This window comes from Vipera ursinii (assembly GCF_947247035.1).
Source record: "Vipera ursinii genome assembly, chromosome: 4".
NCBI classification, from domain to species: Eukaryota; Metazoa; Chordata; class Lepidosauria; order Squamata; family Viperidae; genus Vipera; species Vipera ursinii.
Genome location: NC_139514.1, coordinates 67292141 through 67305727, shown reverse-complemented (window position 1 = coordinate 67305727; position 13587 = coordinate 67292141). Strand labels below are relative to the sequence as shown.

Genomic DNA, 13587 nt, shown 5'->3' with positions numbered 1-13587 from the left:
AAGCAGAGTTGCTGATTTGTTATTCACAAATGCAATCTATGCACAAAGTTGAAGTCTAAATATAAATAAAATAAAATAATGTACCAGTAATAATCTCTCCTGCATGATGCCCAGCCTTGAGGAATCCAAAGACAATTTTTGATTGATAGGCACAATCTACACAAGCTTGGACAGACTGCTGAAGTACTACATTCACAGGACCTGGTCCAAAGTGATCAGGAAGTTGCTGAATTTTCTTTTTATCAAGATGAGGCCCAGAATTTCCATGCTTGTTAACATAGACACAAACTAAAAAGCAGAACAAAACACAATATAGAATACATCTTTATCTACCTTAAAGGCATCCCAGTAGCATAAAATTTAGGTTCTGACAAATGAACAAATAAAACTCATCTTTGTCTACCATCTTTCTTACCCAAGTAATTCTTTGTTGTTGTTGTTAGCTGCGAAGTCGTTTCGACCCATCGTGACCCCATGGACAACATTCCTCCAGGCCTTCCTGTCCTCTACCATCTTCTGGAGTCCATTTAAGCTCACACCTATTGCTTCAGTGATTCCATCCAGCCACCTCATTCTCTGTTGTCCCCTTCTTCTCTTGCCCTCGATCTTTCCCAACATTAGGCACTTCTCCAGTGAGTCCTTCCTTCTCATTAGGTGGCCAAAGTATTTCAATTTCAATTTCAGGATCTGGCCTTCTAAAGAACAGTCAGGGTTGATCTCCTCTAGGACTGACCGGTTTGATCGCCTTGCAGTCCAAGGGACTCGCAGGAGTCTTCTCCAGCTCCATAGTTCAAAGGCCTCTATTCTTTGGCGCTCAGCCTTTCTTATGGTCCAACTTTCACAGCCATACATTGCAACTGGGAAGACCATAGCCTTGACTATACGCACTTTTGTTGGCAGGGTGATGTCTCTGCTTTTTAGTGTGCTGTCTAGATTTGCCATGGCTTTCCTCCCCAGGAGCGTCTTTTAATTTTTTGGCTGCAGTCCCCATTTGCAGTGATCTTGGAGCCTAGGAAAACAAAATCTGTCACTACCTCCATTTCTTCCCCATCTATTTGCCAGGAATTGAGAGGGCCAGATGCCATGATCTTGGTTTTCTTAATGTTAAGTTTCAACCCAACTTTTGCACTCTCCTTCTTCACCTGTAACAAGAGGCTCTTTAGTTGCTCTTCACTTTCTGCCATTAGAGTGGTATCATCTGCATATCTTAGGTTGTTGATATTTCTCCTGGCAATCTTAATTCCAACTTTCGATTCAACTAGCCCTGCCTTTCTCATGATGTACTCTGCATATAAGTTAAATAGGCAGGGCAACAGTATACAGCCTTGCCGGACTCCTTTCCCAATTTTGAACCAATCAGTGGTTCCGTGTCCAGTTCTCACTGTTGCTTCTTGACCCACATATAGGTTTCTCAAGAGACAAATGAGATGGTCTGGTACTCCCACCTCTTTAAAAACTTGCCACAGTTTGTTGTGATCCACACAATCAAAGGCTTTAGCATAGTCAATGAAGCAGAAGTAGAGGTTTTTCTGGAACTCCCTAGCTTTCTCCATGATCCAGGGTATGTTGGCAATTTGATTTCTAGCTCCTCTGCCTCTTCAAAATCCTGCCTGTACTTCTGGTAGTTCTCAATCCACATACTGCTCGAGTCTAACTTGTGGGATTTTAAGCATAACTTTACTAGCATGTGAAATGAGTGCAATGGTGTGATTGTTTGAACATTCTTTGGCACTGCCTTTCTTTTGAATTGGAATGTATACTGATCTTTTCCAATCCTGTGGCCACTGTTGAGTTTTCCAAATTTGCTGGCAAATTGAGTGTAGCACTTTTACTGCATGGCCTTTTAAGATTTTGAATAGCTCAGCTGGAATACTGTCACCTCCACAACCTTTATTGTTGCTCAGCTTTCCTAAGGCCCACTTCACTTCACATTCTAGCATGTCTGGCTCAAGGTCAGTGACCACCTCATCATGGTTATCAGGGATGTTAAGCTCGTGCTTGTATAGTTCTTCTGTGTAATTTTGCCACCTCTTCTTAATCTCTTCTGCCTCTGTTAGGTCCCTGCCATTTTGGTCCTTTATCATGCCCATTGTTGCATGAAACGTTCCCTTCATCTCTCCAATTTTCTTGAAGAGATCTCTGGTCCTCCCTATTCTATTGTTTTCTTCTATTTCTTTGCACTGTTCATTTAAGAAGGCATTCTTATCTCTTCTAGCTATTCTCTGGAATTCTGCATTCAGTTGGGTGAATCTTTCTTTTTCTCCCTTGCCTTTCGCTTCCCTCCTTTCCTCAGCTATTTGCAAAGCTTCCTCAGACAGCCATTTTGTTTTCTTGCATTTCTTTTTCTTTGGGATGGTTTTAGTTTCTACCTCTTGTACAATGTTGCAAACCTTCGTCCAAGTAATTCTTGCTTTGCCTTATAACACCAAAAGGAACTGGAATCCCAAAATTTCACTTAGAGTACATTCAAATGAACTACAATGTCCACAATAAGCACGGTACATGAACATTTATTTTTAATTTTTATTAATATTAATAAATATTTTATTTATTTATTTATTGCACTTTCAATCCTGTTTTTGCTACATTTCCCAGAATTAAAGAGAAAATAGAATCCTTCCAATGTAAACAGTCTTTATTTTGTTTTCCTTTATCAAACATCTGGTCCCCTCACCCTCCACAAAGCACTCCAAAATTTTACTTCCAAAACCTTACTGGGAATATGCAAATATTTTGTCAAAATCACATTGAATTCATTCACAGCATAGAATCTTGAAAGAAGTTGTTTACAATTTAAAGCAAAACAACTAAACAGCTGGACTAAAACAGAACCAAAGATGCCAAACAACGATTAGCAGTAGGAAAGAAATTATTTTTTCTGCTCTGGGAAGATTAAAATAGAAAGATAAAAGTGTTGTTTAGCGAAGACCAGGGCTTTTTTGTCATAGAACGCTCAGAACGGAGTTCCGGCACCTTTTTTTGGATGGAACCTTGTAGGATAGGCAAGGTGGGTTGTATGACATGTGTGAGTTCCGGCACCTTTTTCTTTTACAAAAAAAGCACTGGCAAAGATGATACAGGGACATGGATAATAAAAGTACACATAGCCAGGAAACACAATGGGGATAAAAAAGAAAAGAGACATTTGAAAGCAAGATTATAGAAGTTGGAAGGAACATCTAAACATGTAAGAGAGTAAAACGAAAAAGTGGAAAAGTCGCTTAGTAGTTGCACAGAAATTTAGAAAACAAGAAAATTGTTGTGAAAAAATAAAATATCAGGATATCAGACATATAGAAAATTCACAGGTAAAATAAAGAAAGTTCGGGGGGGGGGGGAAATAGCATTATTCATCTAAGGTACTATCTGCTGATCCTCAGTGAAACAGAAAATAATGCCACAGAAGAAACTAGCAGATTTCCGAAGATGCACAACCTGAATTCCATTTAACACTATATTCAATGTTTAATATACACTGACACTTGCATAAAGTATTGCTTAAAAACTTGATAACACATATTCTATATATTTTTAAATTGATGTAAAATGGCAAAGCGTACCTAGTGCAAAGCCTCATAGCTACTTTCAGAATTGTTTTTGCTCCTCTAAAACACCTTACTACCTTAGAATAAATTGAGAATCATCAGAATTTGTCGCCGTGAGATTTTTTAAAAATAGATAAATTTACCTGTTGAAATAACAGCTGCTGATGTACCAGTGATATCAGGTGTCTCTCTGTATATCGGAGGATTGCTCTTGTCGACTTTTGCAGAAATAGGAGAAGAAGAGGCGGGAGGTTGCATTGCTATGTTTTTTTTCTGTTGAAAAATAATATATTTTATTACATTAAAAATATTTTTGCAAATAGTCAAATCATATTTAGATTAATATCAGTTGACATAAAATTCTGATATAGTGAATTAAGTCAAACGAGCATAAAAATATGTTGCTTTAGATTTAGTTTATTCCTGATTTGAGGTTCTCCAGAAGAGGCAGAAACATGATCTCAGCTAGAACTAGCAACCAGATGAGAGCTTTCAGAAGCCAGGCCTTCACATAAAATGACAACCACTCCTATATTGAAATAAACATTTTTGGCAGATTTAGTCAACTGTTATAAATATCTGCCTCAGCACGTTTTTAAAACTAGAGTGTATAAGTATAGTAAATGTCCTTTTGACCATTTACAGAAACATGCTGATCTATGGGACTACTATTCTATTCCCATTTTCTTTAAATACCTCCCACTGGAAGGAAGTTCTACTAAGTTAAAAGATTGTGTGAGTGAGTGAGTGAGTGAGTGAGTGAGTGAGTAAGTGAGTGAGTGTGTAATCATATACATGGGGAGGAAGGGAAATGTAGTATAAAATTTATCAAGTTTAACTTATCTGCATTAAAAAAATGAGACAAAGAAAATGTGAAGACTTTTTTTTGGCAGTCACTTCCAGATTAAGAAAAAATATTAGCTCAGGAAAACAGATTTTAAACTCTGGAAATTTAAGACCAAGTAAATATGTTTTAACACATTAAAATAATAAAATCTGTAAATTTTACAAATCTTAATTTGCATTTGGACAGCAATAGAACACTTTGAAAACAGCTTTCAAAAACAATAAACAACTCTAGGAAAAGTGGATTCAGTAAAGAAACTTTCACACATGGGGCAGGAGAATGCAAGTTATTAATCAACAAATCAGACTATCACACCTATGATAAAAAAATGTATACTAACTTTTCTTCCTGGTTTTAAGTCCCTTTTCCTTTTTTTGAGATTTTCTTTGTGAGAAATGTTTTTGACCACTGGAATATTTTTAGGAGACTGGACTTTCCTAAGGACGGTGGATGGAGCCAGTGGTTTTGCCCGAGCGAGTTTCCTGTCTTTGGCAGTTGGAACAGGTGAAGCTGATTTCGGTGGAGACTGCATTGAGCTCCGAGTTCCTTTGGAAGGAGAGGTCTGTGCTTTGGTATTATTCTTTGTGCTAGAAACTGTGGAAAGACACATGGACCATCTTTATGGAATTGTTAAAGTAATATCCTACCAGCGGGATCCTCAAATATTTTTAAAAATTCAGTTACACTTTAAAAGAGGTTTACAATCAACCATGAATTAATTTTAGACTAACTTTTCTTCAAGTTAAGGAAGGCCTGCTTCCTTATCCAGTAATGGTCAGAAATCCGCTAGTGCACCTTTGTTTCTATGCTAAGAAAATCTTATTTCTGTACATAAAACTTTCTGGAGGCACAACTACAGGCCTCGTTCTTTTCCCACCTCCCAGCCCTGGGAACTTGAGCTGGGATATAACTGGATTACAGGAGAATGTAAGGCCAAACTACACATTACTTTAAAGATGTAATCAGTGGTTAAGCTTTTCAGCTTTTTACTTAAACTAAGTGAAATGAACTTGACTGGATCAAGAGAAACTGTGGATGAAGGAGGGCAGTTTTAGCTTTTCTAGGTCCACAATATTTCCTGTTTGGAAGAAAGTGTCACATTAGCAATTTATTTTGTCAGAAAGTGATGCAATGGGGTAAGCAGGCACTTTAAGAATTAAATACATATAAATAATAAGCAATGACAAGATTATGCATTCCTAAATACATTTTTTTTATTCCTACACATCTACTACTTAATTACCAGCATGCATTTTACACTTAAGTTGCTGATTGATATGTTTTGTCTTTTTATTTAAAAGAAAGACAAAAGAAATACTTTGTATTGGAATGCAGGATTAAGATGGGATCTATAAAGTTCACTCAAGCAGAACTTATAATCACCTTATATAATCTGACATTAGTTTTGAAAAATTAAAAAAAAATGATTAATAATAAATGATAATAGTCTACTTTGCTTGATAATCTGCAGTATTTATAAAATAAGTACAGACATTATTGTAAACACAAAACATGCAGGGGGTCAAGAAGTACAGAATAAGCAAAATGAATAAACATAACTCTTAATAGTTCTATCCAGTGGTGGGATTCAAATATGTGAACAACCAGTTCTCTGTGTGGATGCCATTTCCGGAAGTTCATTCTGGGCCTGGGCAACAAAAAATTAGCTACTGGTTCTGCCGAAGTGGTGCAAACTGGCTGAATCCCACCACTGGTTCTATCAGTTTTAAAAGTGGTTATCATACCAGAAAAATCAATACAGCAAACATATAAGAAATTATTACACTAGACGGATGCACACAAATGTATCTCAGGAACAAAGCAATAAATTTGTTTAAAATACTGTAAGACCAATTTCTTTATAACATGTCTGGTAAATGAATGCCAATTGTTAAAAGTTATATAGTATGAAGATGTGTGGGTTAGTGTTTTAGCTGGATTATTCTAAAATGTCAAAAGCTGTTAGACCAACAAATTTCAAAATACAAAGGAAACAATTTTCAGTGTCAAAGGTATAGAAAAACATGTTTCAAACTTTTACACGCACATATTTGCATTTGTTTTCCCTTCTGGGGTGGCTGCTGTTCCTAAAGTACAGAAATAATAAGTTAAGTCTCCTAAAATGCCATATAAGTCCTTCGGGAGAAGGGCGGTATAGAAATAGTATTAAATAAATAAAATAAATAAATAAATATTATTTCTTTCTCCTAATATGTATAGGTATTTAAAAAGGAAATAAATATTATTTTCTTTTTTAAAATACCTATATATATTAGCCACTAAAGAGATTCAGAACTAAATTAGCAGGAACTTTTTTTATATAAGACCTGAGGGAGGAAAAGGCACAAGGGTCTGAAATGTTGCTGTGGCAAATCAGGGGAAAATTATTTGCATTTGTTGATTTAAGAGAAGGGGACCAGAGTGGAATGGAAACTGTTAAAGCAATTTACATATTGTCTATGGTCTCTGTTAACAGTGACCATCAGTCCCCTGCTTCTACTTCCTTCACTCTGCCTCTAGGAGAAGAGCAAATGAGGGGGTCAGAAATTTAGAAAGCAGTGAAAAGACATGCAGAAAAATTCAGCTACCCATCTACCTCTGCAGACAATTTTTTCTCGAAGGAGCTAAATATCCTAAAACAACCTGATTACTTTAAAAGAATGTGTTTTTAAAAACCAATGTATTACAAAGAGAAAATGACATGTCTCTTTGAAATTAATACAGTGTGTGCAGAAAGGGAAGGCTAGAAAACATTTTTGTTCTTTTTAGGGCATTTCTTTACATCACAATGGCCCTTTTAATTCCACAATGCAAACAAAACATTGGTTGCCTGCTGTGCTACCAAACAATTAAGACACCATTTAATCAGGTCATTTGTGCATTATCTACTAGATATGCAGCAATCTGCTTATGTATTATCAACAGTTCTAAAGAACAAGTTAAATAAAAAAAGATTTAAATTGAAATTGCTTGAAATTACTAAGGGTATTAATGCAGCTTCCAAAAAACACTAAACTGGTACACAGGAGTACAGATTTTCAATAGCACAATAATAATTCTTTAAATTAATACATAATATCAAGCAGGATGTTTCAGTCTCTTGGTTTTCCACTAAGGAAATAAGCTGTATTTATAATTTTGCCTTTTAAATGGCTTTTAGTGGTTCTGTATTTTAATGTTCTGATGTGACTTTTTAAATTGTTCTTCATTAATTCAACTAGCTAGATGTATATCTTGAAGAATATCAAGTATCATACACCAATATCAAATCTATACACCAACTGACAGAGCATAAAGCAACAAACATGGTGAATTAGAAATTCAGGTAAATGAGGGCAGTTATGATACTGTTGCCATTACGGAAACTTGGTGGGATGAAACCCACAAATGGAAGACACAGCTAGAGGGATTCAAATTATTTAAAAGAAACAGACCAAATAAAAGAGAAGGTGGAGTTGCTCTCTATATAAGAAATAACTACATCTCTACAGAAATAGAACACGATGATGAAAACTGTCTTGAATGCATTTGGGTCAATATAAAAAGGGGGAAAATGACATTGCCATAGGTGTATACTATAGGCCACCCAACCAAACAGAAGTAACAGATGAACTTTTTGCTAGTCAGCTAACTAAGGTACGTAGGAAGCACATCACAATAGTAATGGGGGGGGGACTTTAATTACTCTGACATCAACTGGGAGAGAAACTCTGCACCAAATGGAAAATCAAACAGATTCCTGACAAATCTAGCAGACAACATTGTCTCCCCAAAAGCAGAGAAGGGAACTAGGGGATCAGCCATATTGGATTTAATTCTCACTAAGAGAGATGAAACAATAGGTGTTGAAACCACAGAAACATTGGGGGAGAGTGACCATGCAATATTGGAATTCAACATTATGCAAGCATAAGCAATAGAACAAGTCAAATTAGAGTCTTGGACTTTAAGAGAGCAAATTTCAACGAACTTAAGAGAGATTATAAAAGCCCAGTCTAACATAATACCAACGAAGAAGAAAAATAACAGCTCTCAAAAGAAACCAGCATGGCTGCATAAAGAACTCTCTGATAAATTGAAAGACAAAAAAGAGAAGTATAAAAAGTGGAAAGAGGGGCACATAACTAAGGTAGAATATCAGCAAATAGCCCAAACTTGCAAAGATGGAGTGAGGAAAGCTGAGGCTCAAAATGAACTAAGGCTTGCAACAAAAGTAAAAAATAACAAAAAAGCTTCTTTCAACATATAAAAAACAAGACAAAAGTTAAGGAAATGATTGGCTCATTAGTGGGAGAAAGTGGCAAGAAGGTGACAAGCAACAGGGAGAAAGCAGAACTACTCAACTCATTTTTTACATCCATATTTACACAAAGGGGAAAAACAGTCCAACCTATCAAAAACAGTACCGTAAAAATAGATTAGAAACAAAAGTTAAGATAGGCAAGAAAATGGTAAGTGAGCATCTGTCCACCCTAGATGACTTCAAATCACCAGGACCAGATGGACTACACCCCAAAGTTCTGACGGAAATGACAGATGTGATCTCAGAACCACTGAACTATATCTTTCAAAGATCCTGGAGCACTGGGGAACTACCAGTGGACTGGAAAAGAGCTGATGTAGTTCCCATCTTCAAAAAAGGGAAAAAATGGATCCAGGAAACTAGAGACCTATCAGCTTGACCTCCATACCTGCGAAGATCATGGAAAAGATAATCATGTAACAAATCAGCAAAAACCTAGAGGCAAACAAAGTCATCACTAAAAGTCAACATGAGTTTGTCAAAAACAGATCATGCCAGACAAATCTTATTGCATTCTTTGACCAGGTGACAAAATTAGTGGACCAGAGGAATGCTGTGGACATAATTTACTTGGACTTCAGTAAGACATTTGATAAAGTAGACCACAACCTACTACTTGATAAGATAGAAAAATGTGGGTTAGACAGCATCTCCACCAGATGGATTCGTAGCTGGTTGACCGGCTGAACTCAGCATGTGGTCCTCAATGGAACTGCATCTACATAGAGGAAAGTGTGTAGTGGGCCCAGGGCTCTGTTCTGAGCCCAGTGCTCTTCAACATCTTCATCAATGATTTGGATGAGGGGATAGATGGGGAACTCAACAAATTTGCAGACGACAGTAAGCTGGCAGGAATAGCCAACACTCCACGAGATAGGCTTAAGATATAGAAGGATCTTGACAGACTTGAACATTGGGCGCTATCTAATAAAATGAAATTCAGTGGTGAAAAAGGTAAGATTCTACATTTAGGCAAGAAAAACCAAATGCACAGGTATAGTCTAGGTGGTACCTTGCTCAATAGTAGCAACTGTGAGAGGGATCTTGGAGTCCTAGTGGAAAATCACTTAAATATGAGCCAGCAGTGTGCTGCAGCTGTCAAAAAAGTCAACACAGTGCTAGGCTGCAGTAACAGAAGGATAGAATCAAGATCACGTGAAGTGTTAATACCACTTTACAATGCCTTGGTAACACCACACTTGGAATACTGCATCCAGTTTTGGTCACCACAATGTAAAAAAGATGTTGAGACTCTAGAAAGAGTACAGAGAACAACAACAAAGATGATTAGGGGACTGGAGGCTAAAACATATAAGGAACAGTTGCTGGAATTGGGTATGTGTAGTTTAATGAAGAGAAGGATGAGGGGGGACATGACAGAAGTGTCCCAATATCTCAGGGGCTGCCACAAAGAAGAGGGAGTCAAGCTATTATCCAAAGCCCCTGAAGGTAGGACAAGAAGCAACAAATGGAAACTAATCAAAGAGAGAAGCAACTAGAACTAATCAACAGAACAACCTGCCTCCAGAAGCTATGAGTGCTCCAACACTGGAAGTTTTAAAGGAGACTGGGCAGCCATTGTCTGAAATGGTATAGGGTTTCCTGCCTTAGCAGGGGGTTGGACTAGATAACCTCCAAGGTACCTTCCAACTATTATCATCATTATTATTATACCCAAATCTTACATGACCACAAGCTACTTATATGAGCCTACAACTAAAAAAATTCTACAGATATTGGAATATTATTTTTATGTATCAACTTTAAGATCCATATTAAGATTATTCAATATAATCAGCATAAGCTACCTACTTCTATTGTCATTTAACATTCCATCTGGATACAGAAGATAGGAAAATAACAGACCCCATTGAATCTGCCTTACAAATAGCTCCATTTAATCCGTTTCTTGAAGTTTTAATAATGTTGGCTACTAAACTGTCTACAATATGTGTTTAAGAATGTGTGCCTGACTTCAATTGATTTTATTGCCCTTACTTTTGAAAGTGCTTATATAATGTACTCAGTAGCATGAAAAAATATTCCAAATAAATACATGGTTGAGCAGCTCAACTTATTTCATTTGCATATAGTTAATTGACAAATTGGACAAACTGGAATCCCCCCCACCCATACATACATAAAAGAGGAAGAAAGGGAATGGCAGTAGGTAAGCTCAGTAGTTGTCATTTCTTTAAAAATGAAATTATGATTTATTAATGTATATGGATCCCTGGCATACTTAAACCAATATAGACATTCTTACAATATAAAACTGCATATTGTATAGTAAGCCCCACTGAAAGTGAAGGTTAAATTATTTTAAAATCAAACCAGAGAAATACCTTTTTGTTGCATTTTATGGTATTTAGAATTTCAGAATATATACGATAAAGATGGAACTTTAAAAGCTTAAACAATTTTGTTAAACACAATTTTAACACATAAAGATTCTTACCACTATTTCCTGGTGGTTGTAGTGCATCCCCTGTTAAATCACACCATCCAACTGGAAAAATATCTCGAGAATCATATTTACACCAATAATCAAATGCTCCACGCCAACCATCAAAGGTTATAAAAACTTCATCTCCTCTGACATCCCCAATGGTTGCAGGACATATTAAATAAGGATTTTTTCTGTCTATTGCTTCTAGCTTCATTCCAATTTTTAAAAAGTTTTGAGAAGGCTTTGGAGGTTCCTATCGAAATAAGAGAAAACAAGCAAATATATGTATATGAACCTTTTAACCAAATTGTTCCACATTTCTTATTTATGCTCCAAAACATAAACTGGTTTGGAAACAAAGTATTATAATTTTTCCACCGTTATCAATTTCTTAAGTATTCTTTTCTCAATGCCAGAAAATTATATACACTGAGGTTTTTTACATGAAGGTTTCACAAGAGCATAAAAAAACTATGAACATTTTTACATTTTTGAGAATGTAATAAAGATTATAATACAAAAAGATATTATTAAAGAGTCATACCAAACAATGTTCTATTATCTTATTAATGAAAAAGTTATTAGAAAAGCAAAAGTTTTCAATGTCATATCTATCAATGTCAGAAATATGAATAGGTCATTTACAATCTCTAAAATGATACAAAATATTGTGTTTTTAAATTAGCAGGAGGTAAGAAAGTCACTCATACCTAAATAATGTGAGTTTAATAGTTGTTCAAGTGATAAATGACTACCAGGATTTTTGTTCTTTCTTAATATTTTTGGTTAAGTTGCAAGTTCAGCAAAGAGAAACTAATATTTTCTATTAACTTATTCTAAGTTAATAAGATTATATCTGCCTAATTTCTAAATCAACAGTTTCTTTTTTATATATAAAGATAAGTACTGTATATATGTTACCAGCAATGTGTGAAAAGCTAGCAGTGTATAGAATGTCTAGGAAATCTATAGAATATGCTATGCTTTTAGGCAAAGTATGAAATGTCTGTTATTTTAATATGCTATATACAGTGCATTCAGAAAGTATTTAGACTCTCTTCACTTTTGTCAATTTTGTTATGCTGCAGCCTGATTTTACAGTTGTTGAAATTCATTTTTTTCTTATTAATCTACACTCAGTAACCCATGACAAAGTGAAAACAGAATTTTAAAATTCTGTAAATTTATTAAAAAGAAAAAAGTGAAATATCACACTGGCATAAGTATTCAGACTCTTCACTCAGTACTTCGTTGAAGCACCTTTGGCAGCAATTACAGCCTTTTGGGTATGACCTGACAAGCTGTACACAACTGGATTGGGGAGTTTTCTGCCATTCTTCTTTGCAAATCCTCTCAAGCTCAGTCAGGTTGGATGATGGCCATTGGTAAACAGACATTTTCAGGTCTGTTATGGGAAATGGGAGACACCGCAGCTAAATTTTAAGTGTTGTTGCAAAGGGTCTGAATACTTATGCCAGTGTGATATTTCAGTCTTTTCTTTTTAATAAATTTATATACATTTCTAAAATTCTTTTTTCACTTTGTCATTATGGGTTACTGAGTGTAGATTAATGAGAAAAAAATGAATTTCAACAACTGCAGAATCAGGCTGCTGCATAACAAAATTGACAAAAGTGAAGGAGGTCTGAATATTTTCTGAATGCACTTTACTTTCCCTAGCATAGCTAGCTCAGGGATTCTGGGAGTTGAAGTCCACGAGTCATAAAAGAGCCAAGGTTGCCTACCCCTTCCCTAGGCATTGTATATAACGCCTAGGCAATATGCAGACTGACAAGAACTATTTATATAAAGTATGAAAAGAGAATCATGAAAAGGGTTACGGTTACAGTTAACAAACCCTTGGTTAGCTCTTTATATTAAAAAGATGTAAATGAAAATGAAAGAAGAAACGCAAAATAAAGTACAGGACTTTCTTACTGAAAATAAACAAGAGAAAAAGACAAGTATTAAACTACATATTGCAACAAGGAAGGCTAGAATGGTATTTTTAGCAGGAGTATTTTATACAAAAGCCAGTTTTGCTTTTGGCATTGCATACGATGCCTAGGAAATGTGTGAAATATTAAGCATTTCATACATTTATGTCCTATTTTGGCATCTATAGATTTCCTAATTAGGCATCTATAGATGCCTAATTTTACACACTGAAGGTAACATATATAACATTGACAACGTTGATACCATTAGTTTTACTATTGATAATTTTGAAGCATTATTTGATAATATGGACATGGTGCCAATTTGTACCTTAATTCATGCATTTCTGTTAACTACCCATTTGACCTTTTATTTCTTCTACCCTCTAGCCTAGTTATACTCAGGTGCATTGTTTCTCTGGATAATGTGAGAATACTGAGCAGTCCCAATACCTTAGTTCCCAGAAATCTGAAACCTTACATCGACTATTGTTCCATTTGCCATT

At 35.6% G+C, this 13587-nt stretch overlaps 1 protein-coding gene across 3 annotated transcripts in view; it reads right to left on the bottom strand.

Moving 5' to 3' along the window:
- SCML2 (Scm polycomb group protein like 2) overlaps positions 1–13587 on the bottom strand; it is a 54253-nt gene that overhangs the window by 22136 nt on the left and 18530 nt on the right. For all 3 annotated transcript variants that reach the window (XR_014492585.1, XM_083363103.1, XM_083363104.1), the window contains exons 6-9: positions 11154–11397; positions 4733–4986; positions 3689–3818; positions 85–288 (exon numbers count right to left, since the gene is read on the bottom strand). Coding sequence is in view for 2 of the 3 variants with exons in the window: in XM_083363103.1 (XP_083219229.1) it covers positions 85–288; positions 3689–3818; positions 4733–4986; positions 11154–11397 (832 nt within the window). In the remaining variant the exon portion in view is untranslated. The remainder of the gene's footprint in view (positions 1–84; positions 289–3688; positions 3819–4732; positions 4987–11153; positions 11398–13587) is intronic.